Raw genomic sequence first — 11,698 nt, forward strand, 5'->3', positions numbered from 1 at the left:
AGTGAAAAACACAGTGCTAGGTGAGCTCTGTACCCTGAGCAGACCAGGACTGGTTTTCCCTATTATTCACCCAAATCCTGTGTTTGCCTTCTCTCTGGAGTGGTGCAAGATTGGATCCCAAACTCCTGTTCAGCAGTATGGATAGATGACCTTATCTGTTCATCTATGGATAGATGACCTTATCTGATCCCACTGATCAGAAACCCTTGTTTGGGAAGGTGCTGCCCTGTTTGGCAAAACCAGAAACTCCTAATGGGAAGCTGAAAAACCTCCTGGCAGAACCTGACAGAGGGAACAGAGGGGGAACCTGCAGGTGTAGTCATGTGGGAGGGGTTGGACTCTTTTTAACTGCTATATTTGTGCAATCACATTTTTATTTCAACCACATCTCATTGAAATAAAAAAAAAATACCAATGACTACAGTTTGCAGGGAAGCAAATCTTCCTACTGGGAGGATGAACTATTCTCATACTTTTTATAGTTGTCCCATGATGCAAGCAATGCCTTCCATCTGCCTCCATGTACTGAAATGAGGGAAATAAGCTAACCATAGCAACTACAGTCACTGCATGCTGAATTTAAGTGGAAGGGGGTTTTATGATGAAAAAGGGGAGGTGGAAAATAAAAAAAGGGTAACAAATGTTCAGGGTGGAATAAGAGTTGCTGTGATACTTTAAAGTTGGAGTAAATGGAGGGAAAAGGACTCATTCTTTTGCAGTAAAAGAAAGACAAAATTTGCCATTTCTGTCTTTACCCAGGTATTTTGATAAATTAGCTCAATTTTCTGCTGTTTTTAACTCTGTGTTGATGATCATAATGCAGAACAATTAGAGCCCTGTGTTTTAATATTAAAATCTATCAAAGAAGATCTATGTCACTGCATCCCTTTAAAAGACCTTTATTGGTCTGTTTACCTCCATAAGGCTTGTTTCATGTGGAGTAAAAACATTAGGCTGCATCTATGCATAATTTCTATTCCACCTGGGAGGAACTGTGCTCATTTAGTGGTGCAATCAACAGCTCCACTGTCTGTTTTCAGGCATAAAAATCTTTGGGCTTTTTTTTTTTTCCAGTGGTCATCAAATTTTGCAATTGTAATGCAATGCCCAGACTTGTCACTGTTAAAAACTTGCTGAATTATCCATAATGCATATGTCTGGTGCATTAAATACTGCTCAGGGATGGTATTATGGTGTGGTCTGTACCAAGCTTTTGTTTCATCTCTGCTGGGTGGCTTTGGAAGGTGATGGTGTTGGGAGTCACGAGAGGCTGGGCAGTGAATGGGGCTGAGGAGGAAACTCTAAATGCTTTCTGCAAGGGATACCCCTAATTCCTCTCTCCACCTCCATCATGTTTGCTAGAGTTGGTAATGCTGCTGGAATGGTGGTCAGGCACAGAGTGCACCCTGTTCTCAGACGAGGCCACGGTGAAAACCTTTGGGAAGGAACATGTCATCATCATCCTGAACCACAACTTTGAGATCGACTTCCTGTGCGGCTGGACGATGACGGAGCGCTTTGGAGTGCTGGGGGTACGTGGGCCATGAGCTTCCCCTTCCTCTGCAGGGTGGCAGGTCTGCTTTGTCAGCACCCAGGACATCCCTCTGGCTGTGCTGAGCAGCCAAGACCCCTGCCAGGGGCTCAGAAGCCCTGGCATGAAGCCCAAAACACCTGTGGGTTTGATTATGACCTGTGGAGCAAATTACCAACCTTAGATGAAGATCTGCAAGCCACAACAGGTTAAGTAGAATAATAGTGAAGTTATCATGGAGTGGAAAAGTAGATTTTGGGGTTTCTGGTGTGGGGGTTCAGGAGACAAGATGGAGGGAACTGGGCATGTCCAGCCTTTCTCCTTCTTCTTCTTGGCCTCCATCTTCTGCTGTGATGTTGGCACTTACAGATTGGGTTAGAGTAGAAGCTCACTGTCTAACATAGGTGATAGGTATTGGAAAGTAATTGTAAACATTGTACATGTAGTTTTTATTATAAAGACATAACACTGCCCTGGGGGCAGGCAGAGTGCCTGGACTGTTGTGCTGAGCTAACCTTGGCAGGACAGGAGAAATTTTTTTATAGATAAGATGCAATAAACAACTTTGAGACTGAGAAATGAAGAGCTCTGACTCCTTCTTCGAGCGCCAGGCTGGGAAAAGAGACTTTCTAACTTTTCTCAGGGTCACTCTGACAACCTAGAGACTCCGACACTGCTTAAAACCCACCTATAAACAGTTTCTTTGCATTTAAGTTCCCAGATCCAACTCCATCATCTTAGCTTTAATGTGTTTGACCTCGTTGCACAAATGAACAAATGACATTTTTGGATTGTCACTTTTGTTTTCTCTCCAAGAGTTCCAAAGTTCTTGCGAAGAGAGAGCTGCTCTATGTGCCCCTAATCGGCTGGACGTGGTACTTCCTTGAGATTGTTTTCTGCAAAAGGAAATGGGAAGAGGACAGAGATACAGTCATTGAGGGATTGAAACGTTTGTCTGATTATCCTGAATATATGTGGGTAAGTGTTGAGTCCCTCCTCTGGTACTGGCTGCTGGAAGTGAAATGGTGACAGACTGGTGCCTGTGGCTTTGTGAGAAGGTGTGCTCAATTCCAAGAGCTGTCATGGAAAAGCCATGCTCTGTTTCAGGAGGTCTTTTGGGATATGCTGGTAGAGAACTGCTGTGTGCCTGTTGGTAAGGAAACCCATTTGGGAAACAGTTCAGAAGCTTAAGAATAATTTATAAATCAGGCTTGTGTGATACTAATGATTCTGCCCAAACTTATTTTTGCCTATTTAAAAAAAACCCCTTACATTTGATTGCTACATCTGTATAACATTTTCTCAGGTAGACTGAAAAGACACATCAACAAAAAAAAATGTTTTTTGGAGAAGTGAGTGAATTTGACTGCACAGGCCATAGATTTTGATGGAAAGTTCCTGTTAGTGTGTTCGTTGATCTGTGAAATTGCAGGTTTCCCAAAAAGTCTCTGTGAGGACATATGGCAAGTTTATATCTGCTTCTGCAGTTACATTTTTTCCTTTTTATTTTGACATTATTTAAAATCAAGGGTAAAACATCTCTGTTTCATTGTGTGCAATGCTGTTAAACTTCACTGCAGCAGCACAGTGCTGTAATCAGCCCATTAACCTTCTTAGAGCTTTGAATGCAAAGGTTTTGATAAATTCTCAGTTTTGCTTTTATAGCAGCACATGTAATGTACAATTATTTGGCTTATAAAACATTAAGAGGCTTTTTATGCATTTTAAGTGAATTTTCAGTATTATCCAGTACAGCTTGTTAAAATGAATAGTGAAACATTAAGACCTAACTAGAACATTGTGAATGCATTGTAATTTTCTATCATTACAAAGACAGAAAAAAGTAAGACTCTGGAGAATGTATTTTAAGCTACTTAATTGCTTGAATATATAGTTATGAATTATATTGAATGTATCTTTCTGATGAGTGTGGGGAAGAAAAGAAAAGAAAAACACAGAATAAACCCTACCAATTAGAAAATCTCAAGACTGAACTTGAGCTTCAAATCTATACATTTTAATGATTCTACAACTGAGAACCAAGGACAAGTCTCTAGGGAAAACAACTAGAAAATATAAGTGCAAAATGTAGTTAGCATTGATTATTTAAATCAAGACTTCCTGCTTGGTAATTGAAATCATGATTAAAATTGACTTGAGTGGATCAATTTCCTAATTTCTGTACATTCTAAATGCCACAATTAGGGCTGTCTTTTTGTCACCTTAAATTTGGTGCAAGTGTTGTTAAATGTAAAGGTAATGGTAAATGAGCTGGGAGTTGGTGCTTATGCCTAATACATGGTGAAGAGATGACACAACAGAAGTGTGTACACATGCATGTTTATCTTGGACAGATTTTCAGTATACTGCTGGATTTCTTTTGATATCTCAAGATATCCTTGAGAGTTTTTTTTTTTTTGCTTTTGCCTTGCACAGTTTCTGCTGTACTGTGAAGGAACTCGTTTCACAGAGACCAAGCACCGCATCAGTATGGAAGTAGCTGAATCCAAGGGGTTGCCTAAACTGAAATACCACCTGTTGCCCAGAACCAAAGGTTTCACCACTGCTGTCCAGTGTCTCAGGGGAACAGGTACTGCCAAGTTTTGCAGCACTTGTAATGTGTTATTTAGCACCAGCATAGTCTGCTCTGTTGTTCGTTGCAATTAGTGAGCTGGCAGTAATGAGGATGCAGCATGTCAGCTGGTAATTTGTAAATTGCCACAGAACTGTCAGATAACCAGTCTTAAGAAATACTAAAAACCTTTTAATGTTGCTTAGTTCATCAAGTCATCTGGTGTTTTACAGAGCTGGGAGTGTCAGGGGGCTGGTGCAGATAAATGTGATGTGTAAACATAGAACTCTGACACGTCATTAATGCAAGGCTTGCACAAGGCTCTGTGCTGTTTCAAGCAAGGATGCCAGAAGGTGCTTGCTAGAATTGCTGATGTAACAGCTCTGTTTTATCTTTTTTTTCCCAACAGTTTCAGCAGTGTATGATGTAACACTAAATTTCAGAGGAAACAAGAACCCATCTTTATTAGGAATTCTTTATGGAAAGAAATATGAAGCAGATATGTGTGTAAGGTGAGCATTACTGATGGAGGTGAGCCCTAAGATGCATAGTTTAGCATGCTAAAGTGTATTCAGATTTTACAGGGTAATTTCCTTTCCTGTAGTCCACTTCTCCTTGTCCTTCAGCTTCTGTGGTCCCTTGTAATAAATAATCTAAAGCTCCTTTACATACCAGTTTCTCTGCCTCACTCACATGGTTTGATCTGCAGATTAAAAATTTAAAACTGCTGAAATTCAGACATCCTGTGAATGAAGTGGGACATTGCTCACATTCCTCACTGTTCCTTTGCCTCAAAGAGTAGCTGTTAACACCTAACCCCATGCAGCACACACACATTTGCATGCACACACACCTCTTCTCTTTCTTGCTTTCTCCTTGCTGCCTTCTGCTTCAAAGGGTTCCTTGTGATCATAAAAACTACCAATCCTGTTGAATGTCTTCTCTTCCCTTTTATGTTTGTACCTGAGACATGACCTGGTTATTCTTTCCACAGTTCTTTAGACAGTTTGCTTCTGCTTCTCTGTGGGATTCACCCACCCTTTGGAAAACATTGCTGTATTCTGGTGATGAGGCTGATGCTTGGTTTTGAAAAGTTAAAAAAAAGGGAAAAAGGCTTTTTATTTTTTCTCCTTCCCCCCACACCTTTCCCCTCTGGCTTTGGGTCTGTGTGTTGCTGCAGCATCCACAACATTTTATTCTCCCAGCTGAAAAGATGACTGTGGAGCTGTCCATGGAGCAGTGGAGTTGCTCATTTGCAAGGGGTTTCATTTTCACTATTTACACTTGCCAAGCATATTCCTGATGAGGAAAGTGAGCAGACAATTTGCCAGCCAGCAAAACAGCTGGTCAGGCAGCTCCACCTGTAATTCCACACTGATGGCAAGTGCATGTAGGATATCTAGCTGGATCTGAGGTGCACATGCATGGATGCACATCTGTATAATTATTAATTATACACTGAACTGTGGCAGCCTTCAGTTAAATATCCTTTTTGCTAATGGAGGTGCAATTTTCTTTCATTTCTTAGAGGGGTAATGGGAGTAAAGAAGAGAAATGTGGTTTTTAATAGAGTTAGAAGATATTTGGGTTTGTAAAAGTCTGCGGCCAGGTAAAATTACTAATTGTACTCTACAAATGAGTGTGCTTAGATAATTCGATGAAAAATGTGTTTGTGGATGGAATGAATATTCTCAAAGTGCTTTTCTACACTTTTTTCCTGTTTGAGGGAAGAAGCTATGAGAATAAGGAGACTTTTTACAGATGTTTTGCTGAAAATGGAGCATGTCCTTGTTGTGCCAACAGACTTAGTGTAGCTCAGAGAAGGGAAGCACATAAGCTCTTGTTCTTGGTATGTGCAGACGTAGTTACCTGAGCCCAGGTAAGCAGCTTAGCTCTGCAGGGGATCCAGTCTTTATCCCAACTGCCTCCAGAGGAAATAATCAGGAAATCACCAAATGTGGTTGCTGTGAGTCCCCTCTAGTGGTGACAGCAACACCACGGCGACTTCACCAGAAAGCTTCCAGAAAATGACTTTTCACTGAGCTTTTATTGAGCATTATTTATATGAATTGAGCAGCTTCTCTTGTTAGGGCTCATGTAAGTAAATCTGCCAGATCTGGTGTTCAGTTTGCTTATGGGATGCAGAAATCATTAGAAATGTGTTAGAACAAATTCACAGAATCATAGAGGGGCTGGGCTTGGAAGGGTCTAGAAAACAGAAGAAACAGGGGAATGGTTGGCCCTTCATCACTACAGAGAGGCTCTGACAAGGCACTGTTCTCAGTGAGGTCAGCTCAGGGCTGGCAGAATTGTCACACACCCCCAGAACTGTGTGCCTCCGTCTGTGGGGCTGCAGAGACAAAGAGGGACAAGTGCAGTCACTGCAAGTGTTTGCCTTAGAGATGGTAAAAAGTGAACGTTCAGTTGCCTCTCCCATTGCTTCCAAAATTTGGTTTTCATTACCAAAATGCAACCAACAATTACCCTTGGGTTTTCCACTTGCTTGTCTTTTCCCAGCTCCGAGTGCCTCAGCCTGAGCTCACTGGAAATCAGCCAGGGGTGGATCTGGTGAAGGAGGAACAGTGTTTGAATGGGAAATGATGATTTTACTGATGTGCTCTGACACTGACAGGAGCTTGTACAGTTTCTTTTGTCTAAAATAGCACCCAATTCCCAACCTAAAACCTCACATTTTAAGTCCCATTTCTCTGTGTTTAGACCTCTGCCATCAGTGTCATTATTGGCAAAGATTTCTGCCCTTTAGTGAATGGAAGATCTTCCCTAGGAGAGGCATAAAACCAAATACCTGGCTTTTCCCTTAATTATTTTTTTTCTTCTTTCCATTTTTTAATCTCTCTACTAAACTAGGAGATTTCCTCTGGAAGATATCCCTCAAGATGAAAAGGAAGCTGCAAACTGGCTTCATAAGCTTTACCAGGAAAAGGTAAATAGCTTTACATTCTTTTCTGCCTTGTGGGATTGCACAGGGGAGTGTACTAAGGCAGTGAGTAATACACACTCCTGCACTGGATGGAGAGGATATTATGTGTAACTAGGCAGCCATCCCTCAAAGTGCTGGAAGGAGCAGGACCAAGGGGCCCCTTGGCAGCAGAGGGCTGGGTGGTGAGGTCTCAAATTGCCAGGAAGCACAATGGAATTCAGAGATATGCCTGAGCTGTGAAAGACTAATATCAATCCAGTGTCTTTTTACATTTTTCAGCACTTGGATCTCTGTCATGCATTTCTAAAAGCTCCATTTTCCCTGTGGGTTTTTTTAGGCACTTGAGAAGAGTGATAACTGTCTGTCAGGGACAGCAGGTCCCAGCTTTCAGCTGCAATTGTTCTTTGCTTTCATTTTTTCCTCCACTGTCACTTTCCTTCTGCCTCCTGCTAATACTTCTGCAGTGGTGTGTGACATGGCACAGACAGTCCCTGGGAGCTGCTGCCAGGGACTGATAAAACACGTGCCCAGCATGCCTTCAGATGGCTCAGAGCTCTTCCTTGTGTCATTTCTTTTTCTAACCTTAGATGGTTAGAAAAATCCATTTTTCTCAACCACTTTAACACTTCTCGACCAGATTTAACACTTCTGTGGGGAGTAGGAGAGAGCTGTAATTGTTGTCCAGCCTTAAGTGGTGGATTATTGAACTGGAAAAGTGTATCTTGATTTGCTGATCTTTGGGGGAAGACAGCAGAGCACAGAAAGTTTAAGTACCCTGGGCTTTCCCCAGCTATGATGATGTGTGCTGCAGCATTGCCAGGCTTATGCTCAGTCTCTAGATAGGCAGCAAATTGTTCTGAGTTTCATTTTATTTATTTCAACTAATTTGTTTGAGTATCCAAACTCTGATTCAGTTAAGGAGAGAGATTATTTTACAAAGAGCAGTAGCTCATCATCTTTTCCCCCACCTCCCCTCAGGCAGGTCTGTAGAACCAAAGAGTCCTTGAGGTTGAGAAAGGCTTCTAAGAACAGAGGGTCCAACTGTCAACCCAACACCATGTTCACCACTAAACCAAGTCCTCAAGGGCATATCCATAAAATCCATAGGGTTTTTTTGAATACTTCCAGGGATGATGACTCCACCAGTTCCCTGGACAGTCTTCCCTGGACAACTCTTTCCATGAAAGTTTTTTTTTTTTCCTAATGTCCAATCTAACCCTCCCCTGCTGCAATGTGGCACCATTTCCTCTCATCCCTCCTGATGTTGGCTGTGCCTCTGTTCACCTTTGTTGTGAGGTGTTGACAGGGAGGTATTGCTTATGGACATGGGTATTATACATATTGATCTTAGTGTTTGCAATACATTGTAACTGGAATCCTCTCATCCCATTTATTGCAGTGACTTTGTAACTGGAATCCTCTTCCTGCACAGAGAATGTGTCCTCCAAAGGCTGGTTTTGGCAAGGAATGCCTTGCACTTCTCAGCCCATTGTAAGGGAAATTTTAAAAATAAGAAATGCAAACAAGGAATAGCTGGACTTGAGCCATCCTTGGTAATGGCATGGAAACCTTAAAGAGCAATCTTCCAGACTGAGGGAAGGTGGTGGGAAGCTTGTTCCTTTGAGTGATGTGTTCCAGATTTTTGCACCTCTGCAGCTCAGCTTGGGCTGCAGTGGCTCTGTTGCAGGGCTGGGATTGGGGCTGGTGCTGTCTCTGCTCTCAGCTCATTCCTTGCCCTCCCCTCCTGGCTCTCCATACAGAATTTTTCTGCTTTGCTGAATCATGCTGACCTTTCTGGAAGTAAAAACAGGAAGGAAAAGCACCCAGCTAAGAGAGTTGGTAGCGTCTGAACTGGTCTCTGGCCTGAAGCTGCCCTAAATTCTTAAGCAATTTACAGGCAAGATGAAAGTATTTGGTAGTGCAGAGGATGATAAGGTTTCAGTTTTTGATGGTGCCAAAATTGCCTTCAAAAGGCTTAAAGGTCACTTGGATGGTCAACAGCAATGCCCAAATAAGTGACAGCAGATGGAATTGGCTGCTGTGCACTCTGGATGAGTTTGTAGCACAGATGCTGTCCTGGATGTTGTCCTGGAGCTGACTAATCTTGGGCTGCTTGGTGCAAACATTAAGAACTCATTTTCTTTTCTCTTTCCCCCAGGATGCTTTGCAAGAGATGTATAATCAGGAAGGTATATTTCCTGGCAAGCAGTTTAAACCTCCTAGGAGACCATGGACTCTCCTAAACTTCCTTTTTTGGGCCACAGTTCTCCTCTCTCCTCTCTTCACATTTGGCTTTGGAGTTTTTGCAAGTGGATCACCTCTCCTTATCCTTGCATTCCTGGGACTTGTAGGAGCAGGTAATAAAAGCAGAGAAGATGCTAAGCCCAGTGTGACATAGAACAGGATCCTTTACCTCCAATAAGTTCTGTGATTAATTCATGAGAATGGGGCTTGCAGGAAAATATTTGGAGCTCACTCATTAGTCTTTCTGTTGTACAGCATTTTTATTGTTTCAAAAGCTTTAATCTGGCCAAATTTGCCTTCATATCTTAAGCAAAAACTGTAGTGGTAGTAGGTGAGTCATGTAGCCCATTATTATGGTGCTGGAAGGAGAAAATACTTTCACTGGACAATTGTCTGTGAATTTAAAAACAAACAAACAAACAAAACCACCAGCACAAACAAAAAATACATAATTACCACCAAATTTCCACCCCCCAGCCCCACAACAAAAAAACCCTAACAATAATAGAAGGGGAGGAGAGAGGGGATGTGCTTCAGTGTTCATGCTACATGTCCTGTTAACCAAGAGAAGCAGTAATTATATTTTTAAATCTGGATTGTCCCTCTCTTTGAGTGTCCTGTGCAGCATCATACAGCACAGTGTGGTCACTGCTGACTTGGGGATTGGGTTCTGCTCGTGTGCTTACATGTAACTTCCTGGGTGCTTGGACTGCTTTTAATGTGCCTCTCATTTCTCTGTTATATTTTAAAGCTTCCTTTGGAGTTCGTAGACTGATAGGAGTAACTGAAATAGAAAAAGGCTCCAGCTATGGCAACCAGGAATTCAAGAAAAAGGAATAACTGACGGCTGCAGATCAGCATCTATAACCAGACTATGGTATCCGATTAACTTCAGTTAAAAAAACAACAACAAACACTTAGAAACTATCTTTTTCTTAATAACTGATGACTAATATTAATGAATAAAACTTGAGCCAAGAATGAAGAAGGTGGAGGCATCGACTGAAGAGAATGCACCAACCTTCTGCCTGTTCAAGGATTACTGTAGTCAAGCTGTGGGAGAAAATCTGGGGTGGGGTGGAAGAAGAAACTAATTTTTCTTGCTTTGTTGGGGGACTTGGGGTGGGGGAGAAAAGAGGGCATTGGCCATGGCCACGTGTATCTTCAGATGACTGAAAACTGGTTTCTGTCAAGAGCACTACACTCACTTTTACAACAGGAGCCATTGAATGTTTCCTCTTGCTAAAGCCAACATAACATTTATTGATTTTCAACTTCTCTTACTAATGAGCCAGGAAAAAACACCCTCCTTAAATGAATTGACAGGTGTTCATTGGGTTAGAGTCTTTTTGGCTGTGTTGTCATGGCTACAGATGAAATCCTGTTTGTATGTTACACTGACACTTTTTATTTTCAGGCAACTTCTGTAACACAGGAGAAGGGATAGTGGAGTTTGGAAGCAGCGTGTTATCCATCAGCACATCCCATAGAACAGATCCAATAGGATAACACTCCCATCCTATCTCCTGCTAACTGCTCAAGGCTGTTTAATTTCTAAATATTACTTCAGTCTTGAGTGCTGTTTGCCCTGTTCCACATCAAACATGTTCCATAATTTTGAATCTGTTTGGGCTCGTTTGTTTTTTTTTTTTTTAATTAGTGGTATTGGCCGTGGGATTTAGAGTTGTGTAAAGAAAAGATTTTTTTCAATTCTCCTTTTATTTCTGTTTGCATCTCTCATTACCAAAGTCCAGTTCAGCCAACCTCTCTCAGTAAACTGGGAGGCAGCACTAGAAATCAGCACAATATTTTTCAAAATGTCTTCTTTTGTAAAAAATGTGAAAAGGAAAGGTCTGTAGCAGTCAAATTTTGAATGCTGGTATCTCTTGAACTTCTGATGAGAGTTTCAGCATGGATTGAGATGGGGCCAGGACTTTACCCTGTGTGTGTCAGGATAGGGTGTGCTGCTCTTTTGACTTGATCATGCTTTAGGTGTTCATGTGAAGTTTCTTGCAAGGTGAGCTGTGCTGTTAAAGCATTAGAAAGAGTATAAGGTCTCTTCAGGGATTTTAATTATCTTTAGTTTTGCTTGTTGACATTTTCGTCTTTTTCACTGAAAATTAGAGCTCAGAATCATGTCTGTACCTGTCTCCCTTTTTTCCTTCCTTCCTTTCCTTTTTTTACAAACGCACATTTGGAGGTTTCTGTAGGTTGCTGCTGTATGCATAGCTGGGGAATTATTTGCAAACAGATGGTAACTATACCTGTATGTTCAAGTCTGAAGGTCACAATCTGCATTTGGCTGCTCACAGAAGTGGGTGAAATGAGTTGCAGATCTACAGCTGAGGGCAGAAGCTAACCCTCAGGGTCTGTATCTTTAACCCAGCTGCCACTAGAATATTAATCTCAC

The 11,698-nt window shown here is 41.7% G+C and overlaps 1 protein-coding gene across 4 annotated transcripts in view; it reads left to right on the forward strand.

Moving 5' to 3' along the window:
* The window catches only part of AGPAT3 (1-acylglycerol-3-phosphate O-acyltransferase 3), an 87,381-nt gene extending 76,673 nt beyond the window's left edge, over window positions 1-10,708 (forward strand). For all 4 annotated transcript variants that reach the window (XM_054291279.1, XM_054291281.1, XM_054291278.1 and 1 more), the window contains 7 exons: window positions 1,363-1,532; window positions 2,348-2,509; window positions 3,968-4,121; window positions 4,513-4,615; window positions 6,972-7,047; window positions 9,203-9,401; window positions 10,040-10,708. In XM_054291279.1, coding sequence (XP_054147254.1) covers window positions 1,363-1,532; window positions 2,348-2,509; window positions 3,968-4,121; window positions 4,513-4,615; window positions 6,972-7,047; window positions 9,203-9,401; window positions 10,040-10,128 — 953 coding nt within the window. In that variant the 3' untranslated portion in view covers window positions 10,129-10,708. The remainder of the gene's footprint in view (window positions 1-1,362; window positions 1,533-2,347; window positions 2,510-3,967; window positions 4,122-4,512; window positions 4,616-6,971; window positions 7,048-9,202; window positions 9,402-10,039) is intronic.
* Window positions 10,709-11,698: the final 990 nt, after the last annotated feature.

Source organism: Melozone crissalis, unplaced genomic scaffold, assembly GCF_028551555.1.
Source record: "Melozone crissalis strain CALT ecotype California unplaced genomic scaffold, PUWL_Pcris_2 ptg000090l_1, whole genome shotgun sequence".
Classification (NCBI taxonomy): Eukaryota; Metazoa; Chordata; class Aves; order Passeriformes; family Passerellidae; genus Melozone; species Melozone crissalis.